The 12,055-nt window shown below is 60.2% G+C and overlaps 2 protein-coding genes across 2 annotated transcripts in view; both read left to right on the forward strand.

Moving 5' to 3' along the window:
- Window positions 1–6,897, forward strand: part of LOC122170559 (methanethiol oxidase-like) — a 7,249-nt gene extending 352 nt beyond the window's left edge. Inside the window, exons 2-12 of the mRNA XM_042837516.1 lie at window positions 2,143–2,196; window positions 3,547–3,659; window positions 3,736–3,921; window positions 4,016–4,136; window positions 4,293–4,475; window positions 5,054–5,232; window positions 5,631–5,709; window positions 5,789–5,910; window positions 5,986–6,078; window positions 6,535–6,653; window positions 6,735–6,897. Of these exons, the coding sequence (XP_042693450.1) occupies window positions 2,143–2,196; window positions 3,547–3,659; window positions 3,736–3,921; window positions 4,016–4,136; window positions 4,293–4,475; window positions 5,054–5,232; window positions 5,631–5,709; window positions 5,789–5,910; window positions 5,986–6,078; window positions 6,535–6,653; window positions 6,735–6,897 (1,412 nt within the window). The remainder of the gene's footprint in view (window positions 1–2,142; window positions 2,197–3,546; window positions 3,660–3,735; window positions 3,922–4,015; window positions 4,137–4,292; window positions 4,476–5,053; window positions 5,233–5,630; window positions 5,710–5,788; window positions 5,911–5,985; window positions 6,079–6,534; window positions 6,654–6,734) is intronic.
- Window positions 6,898–7,913: 1,016 nt separating this feature from the next.
- RFX5 (regulatory factor X5) lies at window positions 7,914–11,578 on the forward strand. The gene is made up of 10 exons (XM_042837517.1): window positions 7,914–8,084; window positions 8,140–8,348; window positions 8,593–8,626; window positions 8,933–9,015; window positions 9,084–9,209; window positions 9,557–9,673; window positions 9,799–9,880; window positions 10,049–10,253; window positions 10,384–10,481; window positions 10,687–11,578. Exons 1-10 carry the CDS (start codon window positions 7,914–7,916, stop codon window positions 11,506–11,508), a joined length of 1,947 nt encoding a protein of 648 aa, XP_042693451.1. The 3' UTR covers window positions 11,509–11,578.
- Window positions 11,579–12,055: the final 477 nt, after the last annotated feature.

Below are 12,055 nucleotides of genomic sequence, written 5' to 3' on the forward strand. Positions count from 1 at the left end.
TCCTGGGAGGAAAGCAAGCCTCCAAAATGAGGTGTGCAGGAGTTCTGGAAGTTCTGGTTGCTCCGTTTGTTTGGCCCAGAGCAGAGAAGGCTCTGTGGTGGCATAGAGCTCCTCACTGCAGTGCATCTCCTCTTGTCCTGCAGTCCCTCATGTCCAACAGCCTCTCGTGGCCCTGCAGCTCCCATCATGGTTTGAAGCACCCAATGCACTCAGATGAGCCTCAGCAGGTGGAGGTGGGGCAGGAGTTGCTGATGCCGCACCTGTGGGCCTTTTTGCTTTGGGTGCAGATCTTTGGGTGGAGGGGGGCTTTGTGTCCAAGCTCCCCCCCTGGGGTGGGTGCAGATGACAGGGCAGGAACCTGCCGGTGAAGCTGTGCCTGAGGCAGCAGCCGAGGTCGGATGTGTCAAAGGGAAACCTGCTGCATCGCTTCTCCCACCCGCCATCGCACGGCAAGCGCTCACCCTGCAATTATAAGAAACCCAGTCCTCACTTTTAATTTTCACTTGGCGATTAATATCTGCAACCTCATTAAGTTATTTTTGTGGTTGGGAGCGTCTGTGCTCGCCCACACCTCGCTGGGGGCACCGCACGGGGAAGCTCCAGACAGCACTTCCAGAACAGACCCGCAGGAGTGGGGCTGCCCCATTTCTCCCCGTACCCCAAATCTCCACTGCGTTCTCAGTGTGACGCTGCGGAGTGCAGCCACCACCGTTTGCCCTCCATCTGTGGGAGGAGAGAAGGTTCTGAAATACTTCCCCGCACGTTTCCAGCGCTGCCCCGGTGCCTCCCACACCCTGGGGCGTGGGGATCCTCCCTCGGTGTCCTTTTCACACCAGCCCTCTACCCATTGCTCTCCCTATATATTGGAGCCCCGTGGAGACGCATCTCCTCACCGACGTGGACCGGGCAGCAGCATGCAGGCAGAATCAGCTCCTTCCATTCCCCACCAGAAGATGACATCCAGCACAGCCTCCAGCTCTGGTAAGTGACCTCTCCGTGCATGCAGGGCTGTGGTGGTTGGCTGCCTGCTCGGCTCTGCAGTCCTTCAAATCTCCTCCTGGAAGTTCTGCTCCTGGGACGCTCTGAAAGCACAAAGCTTTCCACACGTGGGGATGAGCGTGGTGTTTTCTCTGCCTGGAGACGGATCCTTTTCTCCTCTGCCAGGTAGCATTTAGGCACACTGATAATTAAAAGCATTCTAACTTCTTTTTGTCCGCTTATTCCCACTTTTATGCACCTGTAACAAACTGTGCTGTGCGTTGGCAGGGAGCCCTCAATGCAAAGTTTGGGTTTGGTGGGGCATTTTCTGCAGGGGAAGGGAGAAGGGGTGGCTCCGCGATGCTCCGGGTAAGGAACAGCAGCCCCATGCCCCGTGCTTCCCGCAGAACGTGCTGTCCTCAGGGAGAAAACCTTCAAAAGCAAACATGAAACTGAGTCAGCAAAGCTGCGTTGTGAGGTTTGATGGTTGTGGGTTCTCTCCCTCTCCTCAGGCTCGCCATCCTAAAAGGGGAAGATCAGAAACAAAGAATCACAGAATCCTTTGAGCTGGGAGGGGCTCTTAAAGGCCATCTGGTCTCACCCCACTGCGATGAACAGGGCAACGTCCCTTCCACCCAAACCTCTTTGGTTTTATGGTTCTGAGGATGATCTGTAAGGACCCTTCCAATCCAACCATCCCATGGTTGACCTTTAAGGACCCTCCCAACCCAACCATCCCATGGTTCCATGGATGATCATTAAGGTCACAGAATCGTTTGAGTTGGAAGGGATCCTTGAAGGCTGTCCAGCCCAATCCCACACAGTGAACAGGGACATCCTCAGCTCCATCGGGTGCTCTGCACCCCGTCCACCTGATCTTTAACGCCTCTTGGAGGGATCCTTTTGGAGGCGCTGGGTCTGGGGACTTCTTTGGGCGCATGTGGGCATCCTGGTTCACTCTGGATGCCCATCTTCATCTTTGGAGGCCTCACTGGTGGGTGCTGGAGGGCCACCACCTGCCTTGCCTGGGGCTGATGTGGTCCCACTGCCGCAGGGGATACTCTCAGACCACAGTGGCTCCAATGAGGCACTTGGCCTTTGCCAAAAGGGCTTTCAAATCTCTCACTGCCACCTATTTTCCATTCCTTCTTGTTTCCAACGCAGCCCGGTGTGGAGCGTGCGGTCCCGGCTATGCCTCTCCCCTGGACGCCATGAAAGGTGAGTGCATTGCGTGGGGCTGTGGGGACCAGCCCTGTGCTGGCTGCGGGTGAAGGTGAAGATGAGAGCAGTGCTTTCAAGATCAATGAGCTCCATCCACGGAGGAGGTTCCCAGCAGGAGCCAGGGAAGCATTCGTCTGGGGCCAAGCCTCAGTTGCATCACGGTGTCAGAATTTTTCAGACTTCAGAATAGCTTGGGATGGGTCACAACCTGCACAGAGCCACCCAAGGCTGTGCAGGGCAGAACCCAGAGGGAACGCGGTGCTGCTGCGGCCCCTCTCAAATCTGCAGGGAGTGGAGAAGGCTGGAGGGGAATTCTGGATTTTCCAGACACCCTCCGGAACACGGCGTCAGCTCTGCTCCTGGTGACTGCTCAGAACTCCTGCAGTAAAATCCGCCCTCCCAGGCTGTTTGCTCAGGAACTTTGCTTGGAAATCCTTCTGGCTGCACTGCCAGAACTGTGAGCTCTCGTGTGAAGAGCTCAAGGAAAGCATCACCTGCTGCAGTCCCTCCCTTAATCCTTCCTTAATCCTTTGTGCTATGCAAGCACAGCTCCGAAACCTCAGTCCTGTAGTTTGGTGTTGCTCCGTGACTCCCATCCCGAAATACCTTTCAGCAAAGCAAACTACAGCAAAGGACTGAGTGCTTAAAGACTGATAAAGGGCTGATAAAGGCACAGTGTTGAAAAGGCAGCAGCTATTGCTGCTTTGGATCAGCTCCAGGCTCCCAGATCACCTCTCCCTGTTTTCCACCTCTTTGCCTCCTCAGCATTTCTCAGACCAGTTCCACCCCCTCGCTTTGCTTTGCTCGGTCAGCACTTTTTGACATGGTGCCACCCCTGCAGGGCGAGGAGCCGGTGGGGTCGGGGTGCTGGGGGTCACCACATTCTGCCTGGGAAGCCAGCAGGGCTTCACTGCTCAGTGGGATCTTTGTGCCCTTGGCTTCAGCCTGGCGAGAGTTCCACCTTTCCACTCCTCATGTATTTTTAAGGCTTGATGGAAATGGTGGAAATGAGACACGCAGAATCATAGAACACCTTGAGCTGGAAGGGACCCCATAGAATATCCCAAGTTGGAAGGGACCCAGTGAGTTGGGATCATTGAGTCCAACTCCTGGCTCCATACAGCACCACCCAAAAATCACAGCCTATCCATGAGAACACAGCGTGCTTTGGTTCATGGGACCGGGTGGAGCGACCCACGGCCATGGCAATCCATAGGGAGGAGGATACCCCAAACCCAATGAGCCCAGCTCCCCCGGGGCAGCCATCTCCAGCCCCAGGCATGCAGGGATGTGGGAATCCGGTTGTTCCTGCAGACGCCTTTGCAAGCCATGTTTCCATCTCGAAAGGTCCGCGGGAGGAGATTGTGTACGTGCCCTGCATCTACAGGAACACCGGCAGGGGGAAACCCGACTTTCTGGCCACTGTGGATGTTGACCCCAAATCTCCGCACTACAGCCAGGTACCAGACGCTTCACCTCAGTGCTGAACGGGTGGCAGCGGCTGATCCTCCGTGTGAGTGGGACTGGGCTTTGCAGGTGATCCACCGCCTGCCCATGCCCAACCTGGGGGATGAGCTGCACCACTCGGGCTGGAACACCTGCAGCAGCTGCTTTGGGGACACCACCAAGAAGAGGAACCGCCTGATCCTCCCCAGCCTGATCTCCTCCCGCATCTACGTGGTGGATGTGGGGACCGACCCCCGAGCTCCCAGGCTCTTCAAGGTATGTTGGAGGCGGTGCTGGGACCGCCAGCCCTGTGAGCCTCACGAGTGCCACATCACCAGGGAGAGCTCATGGAGAGAGTGAAATCCTGCAGGTCATCAATCCGGAGGACGTCTTCTGGCAGTGTGACCTGGGCTACCTGCACACCTCCCACTGCCTGGGCAGCGGAGAGGTGATGATCAGCACGCTGGGAGACCCGGCCGGCAATGGGAAAGGTATGGGGCCGGGCGAGCGGTCCCACGTCCAGCACCATCCCAAGATGTCTGCAGCACCCTGCTCCATATTTTGTTATCTTAGAACACAACCTGGGTGTTATCTTAGTTCACCTGGGTGGTTTCCTCACTACCAAGGCGTGTTTGGTTTTGCTGCAGGTGGCTTCGTTCTGTTGGATGCAGAGACCTTTGACATCAAGGGGAACTGGGAGAAGGGTGACAAGAACCCGCCGATGGGTTACGACTTCTGGTACCAACCGCGCCACAACGTCCTGATCAGCACGGAGTGGGGAATCCCCAAGTGCCTGGGATACGGGTTTAACCCAAATGACCTGAAAAAAGGTGAGGAAACTGCTGTTGAAGTACTCCAGGAGAGGTGCTGAGCAGCACTGCCATGAGGCCAAATTTCAGCCCTTTTCTGACAATTCAGTGGACATGGAGCAAATTGAGACAGCCTGCTTGCTGTCTTGCACACAAATTCCCACAGCTCACTTGGATTTAAAACACAGGCAACACAGGTTGGATTTCAGCAGTGGGGATGAGGGATGAACCCCAGCTCAGCCCAACACCTCCACTGGTGTCCCTGCCCTTCAGGCCTCCTCCTAACGAGGATCTTCCCTGGTGAGACCCAGCAGGAGCAACGTAGATGTGGCTCTTCAGCCCATGGTTCGGTTGGCATGGTGGTGATGGGTCGACCACCACGTCGACATCGTCAGGTCCACCACGGGTTGATGTCCTTGAAGGTCATCGCCCACCTTACTGAGTCTATAAAGACTGTGATTTCAGAGGCTTTTCCCAGCCTTAACAACTGTGATTCTGTCATCTGTGCTGGGGGCCATCGGGGCTCACCTGGGTCCACGGCACATCTGTGGTGGCCCCGCTCCCCACAGCAGCCCTCAGAACCCCCTGCCCCCTCGCAGGGCGCTACGGCCGCCGCCTGAACGTGTGGGACTGGACGACCCACACCTACGTGCAGGCCATCGACGTGGGTGAGGATGCAGCACCGCTGGAGATTCGCTTCCTGCACAACCCCGACGCGGCCGAGGGCTTCGTGGGCTGCACCATCAGCAGCGCCATCCACCGCTTCTACAAGACGGAGGTACGTGCTGGGAGGATGCTGCCCTGCACCGGGATGCCATCCAGGCTGCAGCTGCAGGACCTGTTCTGACCAGCAGTGGTTTATGTTGGGACGATGGGATTTGGAGGATTTAAACCTTGGTTGTGGATTTATACAATGTGAGCAATGCTCTCAGTGCTTATTGTGCGTAAAAACAAACCGGGCGAGGAGAACCTCTTTGCCCAAACCAGTTAATCCAGTTGGAAAGACAGACAGGTTCCAGGCCCCACAGCCCTGCCTCAGGTCCCGGCTCCTCTGCTGGCCCTATAGAGCCAGGCACGAGGTTTGCATCCCTCTGCTGCACGCACACATGGCGTCCCCCACCCTGGGGTCTTCTCCTGCCCACTCTGAGCCCCGTGGGGCCGCATTCTGTCCCGCAGTGTGGTGACTGGGCAGCTGAGAAGGTGATCCAGGTCCCCAGCAAGAAGGTGGAGGGCTGGCTGCTCCCGGACATGCCAGGTGAGTGTTTCCCCACGAGCTGCTGTGTGCCTGCTGCCCGCTGCGCCGCTCATGTGCAACTGTGCCGTGCCATCCCAAGGCTTCATCACCGACATCCTCATCTCGCTGGACGACAGGTTCCTCTATTTCAGCAACTGGATACACGGGGATGTCCGCCAGTATGACATCTCTGACACCCGCAGGCCCAGGCTGGTAGGACAGGTGAGGCAGCAGCTCGCCCCATTGCCTGGGGGCAGATGGGTCCAGTGCCACCACCGTGCCACCTCTCTCTTGCAGGTCTTTGTGGGGGGCAGCATCTCCAAGGGAGGGCCCGTGGTTGTGCTCAGAGATGAGGAGCTGCAGAGCCAGCCGGAGCCCTTTGTCATCCAGGTGAGCACTTTGCTCTTCCCACCTCCATCTTGAGCCTCCAACTATGTGGGGCTGTGGTGGTGAAGATGGGGAGCACCCAATTCCCCTGGTTCTGCATCCAATGAGATGACATCATGGCTGGGTGGCAAGGCTCTGCTGGCTTTCCACCGTGTCCCATGGGACAACAGCATGGTTGGGTGGCAAGGGCCCCATGCTCTCCTCCACGTTTCCCATGGGATGACACCGTGCCCAAGTGAAAGGTTCTGGTGATTCTCCACCGCATCCCATGGGATGACGCCATGGTTGAGGTGGCACAGTTTTCTACCATGACCCATGGGAAGACAGCAAGGCCCCGTGGTGAGGTCCTGGTTATGCTCCACCATGTCCTATGGGACAACGCCACGGTCGGGCACAGAGGACCCTCTGGTTCCGCTCCACCATCCGCTGCTCACTGTGCGTCCCCTCCGCCTCCCGCAGGGCAAGAAGGTGCCGGGGGGCCCTCAGATGATCCAGCTCAGCCTGGACGGGAAGCGGCTCTACGTCACCACGTCGCTGTACAGCGCCTGGGACCGGCAGTTCTACCCCGACCTCATCAGGTGGGAGCGGCTGGGCGTCCGACCGCGGCGCTCACTGCCGCTGGAGGGGCTGTGCCCCCTGACCCCCAGTGCCCCCTGCAGGGACGGCTCCGTCATGCTGCAGATCGACGTGGACACGGAGAGGGGCGGTTTGAGCGTCAACCGCGACTTCCTGGTGGATTTCGGGAAGGAGCCGGGAGGGCCCTGCATGGCACACGAGATGCGCTACCCCGGCGGGGATTGCACCTCTGACATTTGGGTTTAGGGCCGCCCGCCGCCACCTCCCATTGACGGGTGCTGCCCCACAGCGGTGCTGAGGGCACAACTGGATAAAGAAGCTCGAGGTCCACAGCTGTGCTCACCCAAAAGCTTCCTGTGCCCCACACAATGCATCCCATACCCTACACCCCACATCCCCTATCTTGCATTTTGCACCCCGTATCCCATGCCCCACATCCCACACCTGCATCCCAGCCCACCCTGCAGCCCTGGGGTCCCCCCGTGCCAACAGAGGGTGCAGCGATCAACCCTGAGCACCCCACAATAAAGCAGAGACCTCTGCACCAGAACTCCCTCATCTCCATCCTTTCTTCTACTTCTGTTTGCCCCCCAAAAGCTGAGCCCTGTTGCTGCGCATGCACACACTGCCAGCTCAGCCTGCACGCACGGTGCACACATGTGCACTGTGCTGCACACACACTGCAGGTGTGCACGTACTGCACACTTTGCTGTACACACGTTGCTCGCACACTGTGCACACTGCGTGCACACCGTACACACGCTGCTCGCACTCTGCACGCATATTGCACGCACGCTGCACGCACATCTCTCGTTTACCCCCACATCCCCTCCCTCCACTCCACCAATCAGGAGCTGTTGCTAGGCAGACTTCAGCTCGAGCGCCGCCACTCAGCAGCGCAGCCCCGCTTGTATCCGGGTAGGACAGCCGATAGCAGCCAATCACATTAAAGCACGGCGCAGTATCCGGGCAGATCTGCGGCGCCGCAGCCAATCAGAAAAAAGCTGCCGGCGGCCCGACGAGGGGCGCAGCACTTTCGGTTCCCGGTGCGCGGGGAGGCGGCGGCACGAGGAGGAGCGGGACGGGACGGGACGGGGCAGAGCAGAGCCCGCAGGTGGGTGCGGGCCGGGGGGCGCAGCGCGGCTGGGGTCGCGGTCACCGCTGCAGTCCCCGCGCCTTCGGGTCCCACCGTCCGCCGGGAGCTGCTGGCTCCGGGGGTCCCTGCCGTCCCCACCCCCTGCTGTCCCCCATTCCCATGTCCCATGTCCCCACCCCCCGTCCCCACCCCTCTGTGCCGTGGTGTCCCCCGTCCTCACGTCCTTTATAGCCCGGTGTCCCCGTTCCCGTTTCCCATCCGTCCCCCCATTGCCGTCCCCGGCCCATGCCGGGCTGCGCTGCCCGCTGTCCTCCTGCGTCCCGTCGCCCTGCTGCTGGTGACACGTCTCCGGGTGGGGACACCGGGGGCAGAGCCAACTCTGCGGGTACCAGTGGAGGATTTGGGCTCTGAGGGGCTCCCCTCCCCATTCTGGGGCTGAATTTCTTCATCCTGGGGGGGGGGGCCCGGCGGGGGGGGGGGCGGCGGCGGGGGAGGAGCTGAGCCCCCAGGGCACCAAGAAGGGCACTTTGTCACCCGGCGGCTCCCGGAGCGGCGCGGCAGAGCCGAGCACGTTGCTGCAGAAACTGCGGGGCAACATCTCGTAAGGCTGCAGCGCCCTCCCGATAACCCGAGCGACCCAAACGGGGTCTGACTTCACAGGGGTGATGAATTTGTAGCCCCGTGGATGGAAGGGATGAGAGTCGGTGCCTTTTTTGGGTGGGAACATTGGTGCAGAACTCCTCAGGAGCACAGCGGGATGCGGGCGGGGGTCCTCGGAGTGAGGCCATCCCGTGCCCTGATGTCTTCTCCTTGTCCCTTCTGTCCCTTCTGTCTGTCCCCTGCAGCAAAGCGGTGCAGAACAAAGTCGACGCCATCCTGGTGAGTGCCTCTGTGAGTGGGGGAGCGCCATGTGCCCACCCCTCCATGATCCAAACCCCTCTTCCAGCTCCATTTCCCCGATCCCACGTCCCATAGAAGTCAGGAGCTGCTCAGCACCCGTTCCCTCAGCGCCACATGGAGCAACCCCTGCTGTCCCCCCGGCCCCATTTACCCCACGTGCAGGCTGTGCCCATGCTCACAAACCTTTGGCTTCAAATGCTCCATGAATATTGGCTCTGTTTTGGATCCTTCACCTCTCTTTGTCTCTGGTCCCTCCTCCCCTCCGCTCGGACCCTTCGCCCATAGCAAGATGTCCAGAAGTTCTCCGACAGCGACAAGCTCTACCTCTACCTCCAGCTGCCATCGGGGCCGAGCCTGGGGGACAGGAGGTGGGTGCTGGGGGTCTGCCTCCCCGAGCCATCACCCCCATCCGCTCACTCCATGCCATCATTCCCAGCAGCAGCCTGGACCTGAGCTCACTGAGCACAGCTGAGTACATGCATGCCTGCAATTGGATCCGGAACCACCTGGAGGAGCACACAGACACCTGCCTGCCCAAGCAGGATGTCTACGATGCCTACAGGTGAGCAGAGCACATGGGGCTTGGATTGGGGGCAGTGGGTGCTTGGAGTTGGTTATGAATGGCCATGCTCAGTGCAGGTCATCTATAACGCCTACAGGTGAGCGTGGTGGTGCCCCATGGAGCTCAGTTTGGGGTCAGCAGGCACTTGGGGTTGGTTGGGAATGGCCATGCCCAACCAGGGCATCTGCAAATCCTACAAGTGAGCACAGCAGTGCCCCACAGAGCTCTGTCTGGGGTCAGGTGGCACTTGGGTTGGTTGGGAACGGCCATGCCCAACAGCAGCTCTTGGAACACGGAATGGGAGCAGCGAGGAGGGGTCGGCAGCTCTGACCCACCCTCCCCCCCAGGCAGTACTGCGATAATCTCTGCTGCCGCCCTCTGAGCGCCGCCAACTTCGGGAAGATCATCCGGGAGATCTTCCCCAACATCAAGGCCAGGAGGCTGGGAGGCCGCGGGCAATCGAAATATCCTTTTGTCGTGATGGGTCTCCATGCAGCAGGCAGCGTTGGTGGCTCCTGGTGCTGTGCGTGGGGTCGGTGCACAGTCAGCTGTCCCAGATGTGTTTTGTTGCCCCTTAACCCCAACACACGTACTGCTACAGCGGCATCCGGAGGAAGACGGTGGTCAGCCTGCCGCCGCTGCCCAGCCTGGACCTCAAGGTGGCAGAGACTGTAAGTCCTCCATGCCGGTCCGTGTTCTGCCTCTTTGGGATACGCTCAAAGGAGTGGGGCAGGAGGATGCATTCCCGTGGGGCGAGCGAGGGTTGAGCTCCGCTCTGTCCCCATACAGTGGTGACGGTGGCGTTGTTGGCCCCGTTGGTGATGTTGGTGTCCCACCAGCAGCACACGGAGCTGACAGACCTGGTGCAGTCCTACACCAGCGAGGTGATGGAAGCGGCCTGCGCCCTGACCTGCGACTGGGCCGAGAAGATCCTCAAACGTTCCTTCAACAACATCGTGGAGGTGGCGCAGTTCCTCATCCAGCAGCACATCATCAGCTCCCGCTCGGCCCGCGCCGACCTCGTCATGGCCATGGTGGTCTCAGGTGGGCCGATGGGGGACCCTAGCGGGTGTCCCCGTGGGGTGTGGAGTTTAGTGGCTGTGGGGGTGGCTTTGGGCACTGTCCCCACTCAGTGGGGCTCTTCCCCACCTCACGTCTCACTGCGTGTCCCCAGAGAGCACAGAGAAGGCCCATCATGATGGCCGCTCTCCTCCACTGTCCAAGAGGAATGGCCTGGAGGCCTCGGAGGGAGGCGAGCGGAGCCTGGCACAGGTGAGGCCACTTGGAACACGATGCCCCCCATCCGCTGCTGTCCCCCATCCCCAGCTGTCCCTGTCTTATATCCCCTGTCCCTATAGACCTGTCCTCCTTGTGTCCCTGTCCCCATGTCTCTGCTTTCTTTATGTCCCCATCCTTGTGTCCCACATCCCCTGGTGTCCCACCATGTCCACTTCTCACACTGCATCCACACCCACAGACCAAGAAGGACAGCGTCCCCAAGGCCACCATCCCACCGCGTCCTGACAAGAAGAAGCCCCCGGAACCGCCCCGGCCGCCAAGCAGCCCCCAGGTGAACGCGCTGGTGGCCCGTTTGCCCCTTCTCCTCCCCCGAGTCCCACCCGGCCCCACAGCCGTGTGCTCTTCCCCTCCAGTCCTGGCCCCCAAGCTGACAGCCGCCCCACTGGGGGGCACTGTGAAGGTGGCCGTCCCGCTGCCCCCCGGGCTCAACGTGCTGCTGCCCGGCGTGGCCGTGCCCGCAGCTGACAGCCCCCGCGGAGCGGCCCCTGATGGCCCCCCGGGCTCAGCCCAGCGCCCTGTGGCCACCAAACGGTCCCCAGAGGTGGCCCACGAGGTCGGGGCCAAACGCAGACGCGGGCGGCCGAGGAAGAGGATGGAGGAGGAGGAAGGAGGTGTGGGGTCACCGGGTCGCACTGGGGATGCGGCCGAGGGAACGGATGTGGGGTCTGAGCGCTGTGACAGCACACACGGAGGTGACCATGGGCACAGAGAGGGCAATGCCCATGGAGGTGACCGTGGGCACAGAGGTGACAGTGGCCATGGAGGTGACGGTGCCCATGGAGGTGACATCACGGATGGCGCAGTGGGGATGTCCCCAACCCAAGTGAGTGTCATCCAGGACGGCCGTGGGCTGCAGGAGGAGGAGACTCTGAGCGTGGCACCGGGTGGCAGCGGGGTCGCAGGAGAGGACAGTAATGACACTGCGCTGTGTGGGGATGGATGTGGAGCCGGGACAGAGCCAACAGCCCCACATGGCCCTGTGTTCCCGGGGGGCACATAGGGACCCACTGCTGGAAGTGGGGTGTCCTCATCACCGCATGTCGTTGTCACCTGCCATTAAACACTGAGCGCTGTGCATCCGCCTGTCTGTGTGTCACCAGGACGGGGGGTAGGGGTGTTATTGGTGTCATTGTCCCCTGACTGTCACCATCCCCAGGTGTCACCATCCCTGGAATGTCACTGGGTGTCACCTCGCTGTCCCAGGGGTTCACCATTTCCTGAGTGTCACCATCAGGGTGACATTGTCCATGTGGTGCCATTGTCCAAACAAGGAATGTCACCCTCCCTTTAGTAGTGCCATCCCTGGGGTGGCACGGAGTCCCCATGGGGACACACGGCATTGGTGGGGCACAGGATGGCAGCTGCGTGCCTCAGTTTCCCCTCTGGGTCCAACAACAACTCCCAAAGGGGTGATTTGAGGTGAAAAACAGCGGATTCAGTGAAACACGGAGCTCCACGCTGTTCTGCCCTCAGGCCCCGCCTCCTTTTAGCCACACTCCCCGCCCCGCCCATCTCCGTTTGGTCACGCCCCCACCCACACCTCCCAA

Source organism: Centrocercus urophasianus, unplaced genomic scaffold, assembly GCF_019232065.1.
Source record: "Centrocercus urophasianus isolate 14NV4802_14NV808 unplaced genomic scaffold, USGS_Curo_1.0 seq_72, whole genome shotgun sequence".
Classification (NCBI taxonomy): Eukaryota; Metazoa; Chordata; class Aves; order Galliformes; family Phasianidae; genus Centrocercus; species Centrocercus urophasianus.